The 12,500-nt window shown below is 48.7% G+C and overlaps 1 protein-coding gene across 1 annotated transcript in view; it reads right to left on the bottom strand.

Annotated features, from left to right (window-relative positions):
* Positions 1-12,500, bottom strand: part of LOC122265231 (calcium-activated chloride channel regulator 1) — a 19,639-nt gene that overhangs the window by 929 nt on the left and 6,210 nt on the right. The window contains exons 2-4 of the mRNA XM_043034433.2: positions 2,545-3,119; positions 1,200-2,431; positions 1-1,079 (exon numbers count right to left, since the gene is read on the bottom strand). The exon at positions 1-1,079 is cut by the window's left edge and continues 929 nt beyond it. Of these exons, the coding sequence (XP_042890367.1) occupies positions 1-1,079; positions 1,200-2,431; positions 2,545-3,119 (2,886 nt within the window). The remainder of the gene's footprint in view (positions 1,080-1,199; positions 2,432-2,544; positions 3,120-12,500) is intronic.

Genomic DNA, 12,500 nt, shown 5'->3' with positions numbered 1-12,500 from the left:
GGCCTCCACTAGGGGCCCGCTGGTCACGGAGAAGCGCCGCTCGTGCTCCTGCAGCAACTTGGACGCGCCCCACGACTGCATGGGTGACAGCGGACGCCCGTCCTTGGTGGTGAGCACCTCCTCCTTGACGGCGCTGTCCACCGAGTCCTGGCTCTCGTCCTGGTCCACCATGAGCGTCGAGTTAGTCTTGATGATGACGTTCCTGTTGGCCTCGATCTTCTCTGTGTCCTTCTTGTGCTGGTGGCGCCGCCGCCGGGCCACGTGGCAGTAGCAGAAGGTGGCCAGGACGGCCACGATGATCAAGAAGCCGCCTACTGACCCGATGATCACGGCCATGTCTTCCAGGTTGAGGCCGGCCACTCGCACGGGCTGCGTGATGCCACGCCCCAGGGGCTCGGTGGGGTCGCTCGAGGGCGCCAGCGTGCGCGGGCTAGTTACCATGGGTGGCGTCGTAGGCGGCTGAGGCACCCACAGGGCCGCGATGTTGCTCACGCCCCCGCGATTGCCCGCCTCGTCCACGGCGCGTATGACCACGTACACCAGCTGGTCGTACGTGTCCACCTGGATTGACACGGCCTGTTCCGTGCCCACCATGACGGGCGCGGGCATGCCGGAGATTCGCTGGCCCTCGAAGGCCTTCGCCTCCGCCCATGAGCTAGCCAGCTTGGCTTCGTAGTGATGAGCGCGGTCCCAGTCGTAGTCGTCGCCGGGCGCAGTCCAGCGCAGCGACACGTCGCGGGTGGTGAGGTTCACGAAGGTGCGCAGGTCCAGAATGCGCGTGGGCGGCACGAGGTCGACGGGCGGGCGGCGGGACACAACGTCCAGCACCCCGTAGATCGTCGAGCGCTGGAACTGCGCCACGGGCTTCACGTGGTCGTAGCGTATCACGCTGCCGCAGCAGGTCTGCTTCTCCTTGTCTGAGTAGATGCGCAGAGGGCGCGTGAAGGCGTCGTTGATGGGCGCAAGGGCGAGGCCGCTGTTGTGGTCGACGTTGACGCTGAGCTCGTAGTGGCCGGGCCCGCCCTGCAGCGCCGGCAGGTAGCGCGAGTAGACGCCATCGCCGCCCGTAATGTCGGGGTCTGGGGGGAAAACACAGCAAAGATTAGACATTGCTGGCACACACGCTGATACATATTCTATTCCATTAAGCTCAAACTAATTAGTAAAACGCAATTAGGAAAAGTTAACGAGATATTTACCTCCGAATCCATTATCGAAGAGGTCCACGTAGATGGGGTCGTAGTTGCTCCCAGTGGCGTTGGTGCCGAGGCGCTGCAGCTTGGCTGTGACCTTCGCGTTGAGGATGGGCACTTCGTCGTCCTTGACCTCCGCGTAGATGATGACAGGTACTGAAGGGTCAGTGGCGTTGATGGGCGTGTTGGGCGCGCTGGTCCACAGGCGCAGGCTGATCTTCCGCTCCTCGCTCTCCGTGCCCGTCACCTGGATGTGCAGCCCCTGGTGCGAGTCGGCGCGGTTCTCCACCTGGTAGTGCCACAGGCCGCGCTCCGCGTTCGGGATGTTCACGAAGATGACGTTGGCGTCGCCGTCCTCCTCCTGCATGTTGACGGAGGCGATGGTCTGGCCGGAGGGCGTCGTCAGCTTCACCGTGTTTCCCACGTGGTTCAGGTCGTAGTAGTAGATGGAGAAGCGCGCATTGGGGCCCAGGGACTCGTCCAGGGTGAAGGTGCCTGAGGCCATAGACGCGATGCCACCGGGGTACGGGCGGCTGTGGATAATGACGGGGGCGCCCGGGGCGGCGGGAGGGGCGCTGCGGCGCACGGCGGCCAGAAGGGCGTCCATCAGCGCCACCATCATGCTTACTTTGGAGTCGTTGCCGACGCCCTCGTCCATCACGGTGAAAGAGGAGCCGTGGGTGTCCGCAACCAAAGTCTCGAGGCCGTGCGAGGCGGACGGGCCACCACGCCGCTCCGTCATCGGGTACAGGACGGTGTCGATCTTCACGCCCCGCGAGTTGGCCAAACGGGACATCTCATTCAGGTCGCTCTGGGGGGCTGCGCCCTTTCCCGTGGTCACCAAGATAATGGTGGCTCCTTCGGCGCCAGCGGGATCGGATGAGAAGGTTCTCAGCGCCTCCTGGAGGGCGCAGAGCACGCACTTGTGGCTCTCGGGGACACGGGAGGGGTTGCGCGGCAGGGACGAGCCCACGCGCTGGCGAACGTCGGAGAGTGAGTCCATCTTGAGCAGAGGTGCGGCTGTCTGCGCGACCGAGTTGAAGACGACCAGCGAGACATAGGCGCCGTCGGGCACGTCGTAGACGACAACACGGCGCACGGCTTTCCGGACGAACTCCCAGCGGCGCTGCAAGTTCATTGCGGCTGTGTCCTCCACCACCAGCACGATGCGCGGGGCGGTTTCCTGCACGAACTTGAACGAGGGCAGGAGCGGGGCGGTGGCATTGGACGGCTCGTTCCTGGAAAACATTATGGGACACATGAGTTCCTCGCCACAAATCACATCGGCGGAAATCAATGACGCCGGCACTTCCAATATTCCAAGCCTTTGAAACATGCCTGTTTTTCTTACCTTCCTTCGACGAAATCCTGCGATTGGAGGATGATGTCCCAGGCTGCACGCCCGCCGCATTGTGCGTTGTGTTTGGTGGGTGCCTCCGGGGTGTGGGCGGCCGTTGAACAGAAGGGCGCGGGCGTGATGCTGTGGGTGCTGCACCGGTTAGGGCGCGGGCTGTTGGTCTTGGGGTCGCGGAAGCTAGTGGGGTACAAGGGGTCGTTCTTGTAGCCTCGCTCCTCAAACACGCCCCAACGGAACTTGACCCACTCGGCCACCAGCAGGCGGGCGGCATATACGTAGCTGTCGTTGGTCGTCGTGCGTAGGAAGTCGCCGCCGATCTGGATGTAGTCGCCCTGCCGCCCGCAGCCCTGGCTCTGCTGCGTCCATGGGCGGGAACCAAACACGGGGTGGGGGGACGTGACGCGGATGTGCGCCAGGTTGGGTGTCGCCGACGTCTCGAGGGGGGAGAGTAGGGAGCAGGTGAGGCCGCCCGTCTTCCAGGAGCGGGGCAGCGCGACGGTCACTTCCCGTAGAGACGCCCGTCCGCCCGTTGTCGTCCACAGCACGTTCGAGAATTCTGTGAGCACACTCTGCAAAGGGAAAAGGAGAAGCCGTGAGTTTCACAATTCACAATCAAAGGGTCGATCAAACGTTAGTCTAGGCCTAATCCGCGCACACAGTGTACATCGGGCCAACCTCCAGTCGGCGATGCATTTCCCGATTCGAAGAGAGGGGAAACGTCGCTATGCGAAGGCGAAGTCAAAAGTAACGATAGGTAACGGGGGAAGAGGGAGAAGAACGAAGCGCCGTTACATGGGCGTGGGCGGTTGGGGGCGGAGGGAGGACGTCGGTGCGGTGCGGTTCGGTACCGTGGGCGTGGAGGGTCGGCTAATGGGTAGGTGGGCCAAGGGGCACCTTCCAATGACCCCCTACCCTCCCGCCCTTGAGGAAATTATGATCCTCAGCCGCTGATTTTCGATCATTAACCACGACCCGAGGCTGTTTGCGCCGAATGCCTCACCCGGGCCACACCTCCGCCGGTGTCCTGCCGCTTGGCTGTCATATGCGGTTTCATCTTTGGGGACAGAGGGAGGGAACGGAAGGGGGGGGGGGCAGAGGGTGAAATGGATGGAGAGGAGAGAGACGCGACGAGAAGCGAAGGGAGGAGCAGAAAGGGGAGGAGAGGAGATGGAGAGAGAAACGAAGAAAAAAAAAGAGAAATAAAGAAAAGAGAAGAGAGAAGACGGCAAGAGTTGGAGAATGAGACGAGAGCCAGACATATTAAAAAACAAACAGCACATGGTTTTGTGGATCACACCAACACATTTACATCATTCAGCATCATTACGGCAAAACAATCAGGAATTTGATATGCAAATGCGGTTCACCCCCCCCCCCTCCTCACAAAAAACGTATATATACTAAAACTACAAATAAATATGTTTACATTCAACACAGAACCGAATAAATACTGTAACAGCTAGCGTAGTATCTATTATCATCGGGTATCTGACAGTGTCAATTATTCCGAAACACGCAGATAAACTACAGCATTTGCGCTGCATGGGCACCGGAGTGAATCCAAAACATTAAATGAAAAGCGGAATGTATAATATGTCCAACATTATACACGCTTCCTCCGAAATATTAAATCCTCTTGAATTTATATCCGTCGAAAAGCTCTCATCCCCGAATAAATCCTATTTCATCGGAAAGCAACACAGAACAAGTTAACAGTACTGTAGCAAGCTGAACACAAGAAATATATGACTATTGCTTCTCACAGAACAACAAATTAATAACAAATACAATCTGTTCTTCATAAACAACCAGGATTACGTTTTGTATCTCTCTCTCTCGCTCTCTCTCTCTCTCTCTCTCTCTCTCTCTCTCTCTCTCTCTCTCTCTCTCTCTCTCTCTCTCTCTCTCTCTCTCTCTCTCTCTCTCTCTCTCTCTCTCTCTCTCTCTCTCTCTCTCTCTTTTTCCGTTATTGCTATGGTATGACGAACAAGCACGGAGAACCAATTACAAGGTTAGTCGAGACGGCCAGTCAAGCGATAGACAGACAATTTCTAGCCCTGCTTAGAATTCATGAGGAGACGGATAAGGCCAGCCGTACGCTACTGTGTTTGGAGGCAGCAGGCAGGCAGGCAGGCAGGCAGGCAGGCAGGCAGGCACGAGTTCGGACGTTGCGAGGGAAAGGAGACTTAGATATAGAGGGAAGGGAAGGAATGAGATGGGTGGGGGAGGTGAAAGAAGGAATGGGCGGAGAAGAGGGATAGGGAGAGAGGAGATAGGAGGGCGGGAGGGATAGGAAGAAGATAGAGCGGAGGGAAAAGATGAGTGAAAGATAAGGGGAGAGGCTGGGCAGGAGGGGGAAGGAGAGGGGGAGAAGGAAAGAGACGGGGAGAGAGCGGAGGGGGAGGGGAGAAAGAGACAGGAGTAATAAAGATTCGTGGAGGGGAGATGAAGCGAAGGGGAGGAGAGAAGGGACGCGATAGAAACTAACATTGGTGGGTTTGGAAAGGCAGGCAGAGGGAACGAAAAGAAAAGAAAAAAAAATTGCTATATTGGAATGAAAATACTGATGGACATGTTTTCCGGAAATTGACTCAGAGGAAAAGCAGGAGGGAGCGCTGGCATTCACCCTCTCCCTGCCTCATAGTCACGGGGTCTATGAGCACTATACAGAACGTAGCCATTTCATGCCACAGCCTAGCCGCCCAATGAAAACAGATAAATCAAACAACAACAATCAAAATAGATAAGCCTATAAACAAAAGACAACCTTCTGAAGCCGAACCGCAACCAAACCCAAAATATCGAGAATAGCTCTATCGCAGTGAAGGATTTTCCTAAGTAGCGGTATTGCCGTGAGGATCCGTTGTTAAGATTTGCACGTTGCTTGTTATCGAAAATTTTCTCCGGAAACTTTTTCCATTAGCTAAGAACCCACAAGGCGTCTGGGAATCGAATGTGTGACGCGTTTACAGTGCAGTCGCTTTTCATCAAGATACGCATAATACAAGTGGTGTTGTAAGAGGTGATACATCTACCTATCAGCCTATCTATCGTTAGTAATATGAAGATGGCAATTGCAGGAATATCAATATTCATCGTTATCATCAATGCCATAATCATAACCATAATGGTCACGTGATTAATTTCATCATCATCATCATCATCAAAGACACTAACATCGCCAACAAAACCATGTAAAAAGACACAATAAATTCCCATCAGCAGCTCATTACAGGAACGCCAAGAACCACGCAACCTGAGGCCGCCATTCTTAAGGCGCTGTCACACTAGCCTATTTTCCGTCGTTTTATTGCGTCAATTTTCAAAAATTGTCAATTTTTCGAGGCGCGCAGTCACACTAGGAGCCATCGGCTTAGTAATGCGATACTCGCATCGCATTTGTAAACAATGGCGCCGAACAAGCGATAGTGCGCGGTTATGCTAGACTTTAGCCGTTTTAGCAGATGCTGAGCGTAACAAGAAAAAGCAATAAAATATTCTAATTCAAGTATTCTTCTGAAAGGCCTGTATCCATTCACAGTCCATTGTTTTTCAAAACTGGAGGAAAAATAGCGCGCTCTGCGGCTGACGGATGTAAACAATGAAGTCCAGCACTTAAATTAAATTTTATCTAATGAAATAAAATTTAGATTTACATATTCCTCTTTGTCAATTTTAAGCTATAAATATGAAAAGTAAATTTCATTATATTTGAATATTATTAATGATTTAAAACAAATACGAACATTTAAAAATATAGTTCTTGATTTGATTATGCTTGGCCAATAGGACGACGGGAATGTTTCACGCGGAAACTCGGAATATCGTCTGACTAAAAAGATGCCAATTCGCTCAAAAATTGACAATTTTTCAGAAAATTGACGGAAAAGTGCTAGTGTGACAGCGCCTTTACTCTCCATTGTCTTCCTTTCACCTCCTCGTTCGCGAAAATGCCTCCAAATGACAGCCATGCGAAGTTCCGACCGTACTTTTCCCATCGTAAAAAAGTGTATATAATAGTAGGATCAAAGTTCGATGGAGTCATTTACAGCCTTGTAACATTTCCTCGCTTCGTGGAACGGTAGGAAGGGAGGGAGGGAGAAAGTGGGTGAGGGAGAGGGAGAGAACACAGGTTGGATGAGGACGGGGATATGGAGAGGGAGGGGGTTGGATGAAAAGGGGAGGAGGAAGGAGGGAGGGGGGAGTGAGGGGGAGAGGGAGAGTGAATGGAGGAGAGTAATAGGGAGGGGTGTGCGGGTGGGGGAGGGGGGTGGAGAAGAGGCAGGGCAAGGGAGAGGGAGCGTGAGAAATTCCCATGGAATTCGTACTTGTTATTACTTTTTATTTTTTTCACATTAGCTATCAATAGAACCGTATGGAGGTCACAACTTCTACTGACTTACTGGAAAGCAATGGGGCGGGCGGAGAGGGGGGGGGTGATTTATGCAGAACGCGCGTGAATGCGGATCAATCCGAGGCTTTCCGCGAACGACGATCGAAAGGGAAACAACCGCCCCTTGTTTTGCGAGCGGTGTTTGGAAGCAAGTCGTAAATAATCCGTTTCATTATGAAGGATGTTTTGCTATATATATATATATATATATATATATATATATATATATATATATATATATATATATATATATATATAAGCACACACACATATACGTATGTAAACCCTAAAGTACATGAATAAACACACGCATTCCAACAAACACATCCCACATTCACGCTCACACCCATTGATGAATACACCTACTGTATATGAATTACCTATGTCACCAATTGCCTTGAAAGAAAACCGCTGTGAAAGGCCTTGTGAATAACCATGTGAATGGCCCTCCCGATATTTCCCGTGAAGCGTGTGTATGCGTACAATACGGGGAGATCTATTTCCAATCTCTTTTATCTCCGAGCCCTTGGCTATTAATCACCCCCACGTCAAGAAATACTTTACAGAATTCACGAAAATGTTTTAAAAGGAGGGAAGGGGTTGGGTAAAGAAAGGGAGGGCGGGGCGAAGGGGAGAGGGAGAAAAGTTATCTGCTTTAAAGATCTTTCGAAAACCCCTTTCTCACGTTTTTTTCTCTTTCTTTTTTGAAAGAGCGGGTTTAATCTCTTCGTAAAACATATTTTAACAAAAACAATATGAGAGAGAGAGAGAGAGAGAGAGAGAGAGAGAGAGAGAGAGAGAGAGAGAGAGAGAGAGAGAGAGAGAGAGAGAGAGAGAAAGAGTGGCTAATTTCCCCCCTGTTCCTTTGTAACACAATCTTGAGTCAAACAATCTGTCCTCAAACGAGAAGGAGAGAAAGAAAAGGGAAGAAAATTCCCATAGAAGAACATTTCTCTCTCGACGTGTTCCCTCCTTCCCGTTGCCTGGCTCTGTAATTAGACCTCATAAATAATAAACGAATAAAAGAGTCTCGGAAACCCATTCATTATTAAACTAAACGGCGAGGAAACTCTATGAGGTGATATTCGAACTGTATATATCGAGATCCTTTCCGAACCACATACACTGATATCATTTTCGAACTATATACATTGAGATAATTTCCGAACGATATACACTGAAATAATTTCTGAACTATATATTTGTTGAGCCAGAATCAATCAGATAATTTCGGGATATGCTCAGCAGATGACATCTAACTGAAAACCCCTTTATTTGTTAGTGTAATTAACAAGAACAAATATGCCTGCCTTTGTATGGAAGGGGAGGGGAATGGAAAAGCTCCTCCTCTCTCTTCTTTTCTTCTCTTGTTTCGCGTTCTTTTAAGGAACCTATAATTTCTGTGGATATTCTCCCTCCCGGCAATCACTTCTTTTCATCCTTATTTTTTCCACAGGGTGATTTATTCCTTCCTCTTAAAATGTCGAGCCATACCTTTCCCTTCCTTACATCCTTCATTCTCTAAGTGATAATTAGTCGCCTCGCCCCCTCCCCCCCCGACCCGCCCCTCTATTATGCCCTCCTCACTGCCTTCACCTTGTCTCATTAACCCACCTTCGTTCACCTTTGCCTATTTACCCATTGCCATACATTTTGATTAAACCGTTGTCTGTCCCTCTCGTTTAATGTTTGTACATTGCCAATAAACATAAACCGGAGACGAGGTGCTCAAGTTTACTTAATCATATTATACATTTCCCTTTTCCGTTACTGTGAAATCATTTATTTCTACTTTGTCTTCATCTACTCTCATTAGAACCTAAATCACCAAATCATCGTAAAAACACACCCATGATTACCATGACACTCAGGCTCCCCTGATCTTCGCCCGTTCGATTCTCTTGGCAAAATTTGCCTGGGAAACAATCGAGAAGAAACGATGAAATAGAAGGAGGGAGGGAAGAGGCAAGGATGAAAGGGGAAGGTAAGGAGGAGAGAAAGAGAAGCGAAGGAAGTGGGAGGTCAAAAGGAAGAGATGAAGGGAGGAAGCAAAAACCGAGGGATAAATGGCAGAAGGAAGCGAAAAGGAGAGAAGATAAAATATAGGATAAAAGGTAGCAAAGTAGTCGAAGAGGAGAGAGATCCAGAGAAAGATCAAACGAGAATAAGGGAATATGAGATGAGGAGCCATTTCTCCACATCTAGGATGTGATTGACGCAGCATCTTACAGGCTCGAGGTTTCCTCTCTCTTCCTCTCCAGCATTTGAGATACCATGCATTTCTATGTCACAGGGAAAAAGAGAAAGAGATAATTCTTCTTTCCTGACAGGCAAGAAAAAGTGAATTTGTTTCCTGACAAGACATTAACAGAGGAAAAGCAAAAGTGTCTCATGCGTGGAGTGGATGGCTAAATTTAAATGTGGCAGACGATGTTCGTTTTTAATGATGGTATCACGCTGAAAAACAAGGGAGATTTTACATCCAACGTAAAAATGTCATTTGTAAATATAAGAAAAAAAAGGGATATCTGACATCCATTCGTCCTATTGCTACTACAAGAATTACTCGCTCTTTTAATGAACGTACTTTTGGTAATTCTCAACGCCCAGAAGACTTTGAAAAAAGGAAATATCATATGGATTTTGATGGACCATGAGGGGAAAAAGTGCTAGTACTCCCCACGCGCCTTCGTAACCTCATTAGGTCTCTCTCCCTCTGAGTCTCTCTAGGGCTCCTACTAATTAAAAATGGAAATATAATGAAGAAAAATCGCACGCCATTTGGTTTAAGGGACTTGTTTGTGACGACTTAAATACAACTTTCATCAAATTTTGCTTTTTAACCTGTAATTTTGACTTTTTTCCTACAAACCTTCTTTCCGATATCACTTTATTTCCGTATTTGGTGTTTCATTACCGGCATTATTGATTCCCTTCGACGTCCTCAAGGCGCGCGGAGACTTCCCTGCCCATAACCAAGCCGGGTTCCTAGGGATTGGCTTATCCGAAGTCCGTAGGATAGGAAGGGATTCCGAAGTTCGCTTTAAAAGGATTAGTTTCATGTGGATACGTAATTAGGAGGAGATCTCTTGTCGTCGAGGCGAAGTGATTTCATGGACGACCCCCCTCCTCTCTCTCTCTCTCTCTCTCTCTCTCTCTCTCTCTCTCTCTCTCTCTCTCTCTCTCTCTCTCTCTCTCTCTCTCTCTCTCTCTTGGTGTCTCTCTCTCTCTTGGTGTCTCTCTCTCTCTCTCTCTCTCTCTCTCTCTCTCTCTCTCTCTCTCTCTCTCTCTCTCTCTCTCTCTCTCTCTCTCTCTCTCTCTCTCTCTCTCTCTCTTTCACACACACATTCTTCTGCCTACTTCTCTGCCTTCGACCCGTAAGGCCCATCCTAGAATGCCATAAACCAGAAGCAATTTGCTGCGAAGTGGAAACAGACGGAGAGGGAAGAAACGAAGGAGGAAGGGAGCAGAGGGTTATGGATGCAGTATATAAAAAAAAAGTGAAGGAGAAGTAGGAGAGAGGCAGAGAGAGAGAGGGGGGAGGGGGTAAAATTAGACAAATAAAGATACAGAGTAAGAAAGGGCGAGAGGGCAGAGGCCGCGGAAGCCCCCCGTCGCCGCTGTGTCATCAGCATCAGACAACACTTGTTAACGTAACTTTTCCCCGCCGAGTCAGGGGTTCCACACCGGCGTCTCGGGATCACAAACAGATTGAAATTTCGTGGATGAATCATCGGCTTCTTTTTTCGGGGCCAAGCCAATTCGTAGTTTTTGGGTGGCGACGGCGAAGGCGACGAAACGTGTGAGATCGAAAAAAGAAAGAAAATACCAGGGTGTTTTTAAAAGGAAAAAATTATATATCCGGGTATTTCTTAAATCCCCCGACTTTGGGTCTCGATTGAATTACAGGCGGATCGAGTAATTCCTTCGCGAAGAATTTAAGAGAGGACGAGGCCAAACTTTTTGTGGGCGGGATGACGTTTTCCTTTCCCGGCTTCGAGTTTTTGGAAAAGTTCTTGTAATAAGAACAGTTCTGATCCATAAAAAAAAAACATGAAAAAGAAGGAAAACGATTTATTTGAACGGATTATCTATCTCTGATGTACCTTCAAGTAAAATTTACCAGAAGAAAAAAAAATCAATATGATAAATTTGACAGCCATAATAAGGAAAAAAAAAACGACTCACTTGCTTGGAAGACGATCCTTCAACTCAGGGATGAAAGGAACATCATTCTAGAATTTCCTACTGTGACGAAACCAAGCCTTATAAACTGCTCCCCCCCCCCCCAAACTCCCTCCCACAGAAAACGTGTTGGGTAATTGGTCTTGGGAAATGCCTGGTTTGGGGGTAGGGGCGGGGGTGGCGGGCGGCGTATGGGGCGGGGAAGGGAGAAGGGGAAGGAAGGAAGGAAGGAAGGAGAGACAGGTTGACGAGGAGTGTGAAGGGGGGAAGTGACGAGAGAGAAAAATTGAAATAATTGAAAAGACCAATGAAAAGGGAGAGAAGGAAAGCAAAATTCTCTGACTGAAGTTTTGCACTTTGACATTATAAGTGAGATCTTATAATTAGAGCATCATCATTTTGATTTGACAATTGGCTGAGACAAAAATGCTGGATGATGAGCTTAATCAAAAACTTGTGCGTGGAAATATGTTTGTGATAGAGAATTTAAAGACAGAAGTCACCAAACATAAATAACTTTTAGCATGAGGCAACAAACGGAAAGTTCAGACTAAATTTCCAAACTCATTATTAACTACTTAATGAGTAAAGCTTTTGTTGGGGGTTTGGGAAAGAACATCTCTTTGAAAGTTCGTTGTTTGTATTTTGGATAACTTTTTTAAAGAGATAGATAAACATAAATAAACTATGAAAAAGAGTCTTTCTTTCCACTCCTTCCTCTTCTCCCTCTTCCACCTTCCTTTCTCCTCTCCCTCCCTCCGTCCCTTCGATCCTCGACTGATCTCCACTCGCTAACTGCCTCCACTAATCCTTCAACAGGTCGGGAAGCAACAGCATGGACGATAGGTCGAAGGGGTTAAAAAGGTCGATGCTAAGATGGCCGTAATCTGTCCAGGTATGTTGGTCTTTTCCTGTTACGACAGGCGGTCACCCCCCCCCCCAACACACACCTCTCTTGTGTCCAGCCCCCCCCCCCCCCCGTAAATACCTTACCTTTGATGGGGACATCTTAAGCGGCTTAATTCATATTCCGTCCTTAGCACCTTCAAAATGCGTTTCTTTTACGTGCGTGGCTTTAAATTCCGTTTTGTCATTGGTTTCATACAATGCTGAGTAGTAGTTTTAAATTGGTTTTCGGATAATACTCTTTTTTATCTTATTTTACTTGTAAATGCTTTTGTCCCCGAAATCCATCCATCATAATTGCGATTATGCCTTCCTTTCTTAGTTTGTTATTCACCTTCGTAACGTTAGACCTATGCATCTTACCTGTGCATCACATTCGCTTTATTTCCTTTCGTTTGCCTGTGCCCATCTCGCGTCTCGTCTCACTGTCCCCGGAGCAGCAACGCCATCCCTGAATGGTCTCAGC

The sequence above is a fragment of the Penaeus japonicus genome, unplaced genomic scaffold (assembly GCF_977035675.1).
Source record: "Penaeus japonicus unplaced genomic scaffold, GWHDUDI00000001_assembly GWHDUDI00000003, whole genome shotgun sequence".
Classification (NCBI taxonomy): domain Eukaryota; kingdom Metazoa; phylum Arthropoda; class Malacostraca; order Decapoda; family Penaeidae; genus Penaeus; species Penaeus japonicus.
Note: the sequence above shows the minus strand (reverse complement) of the source record. Positions and strands in the feature narration are given on the sequence as shown.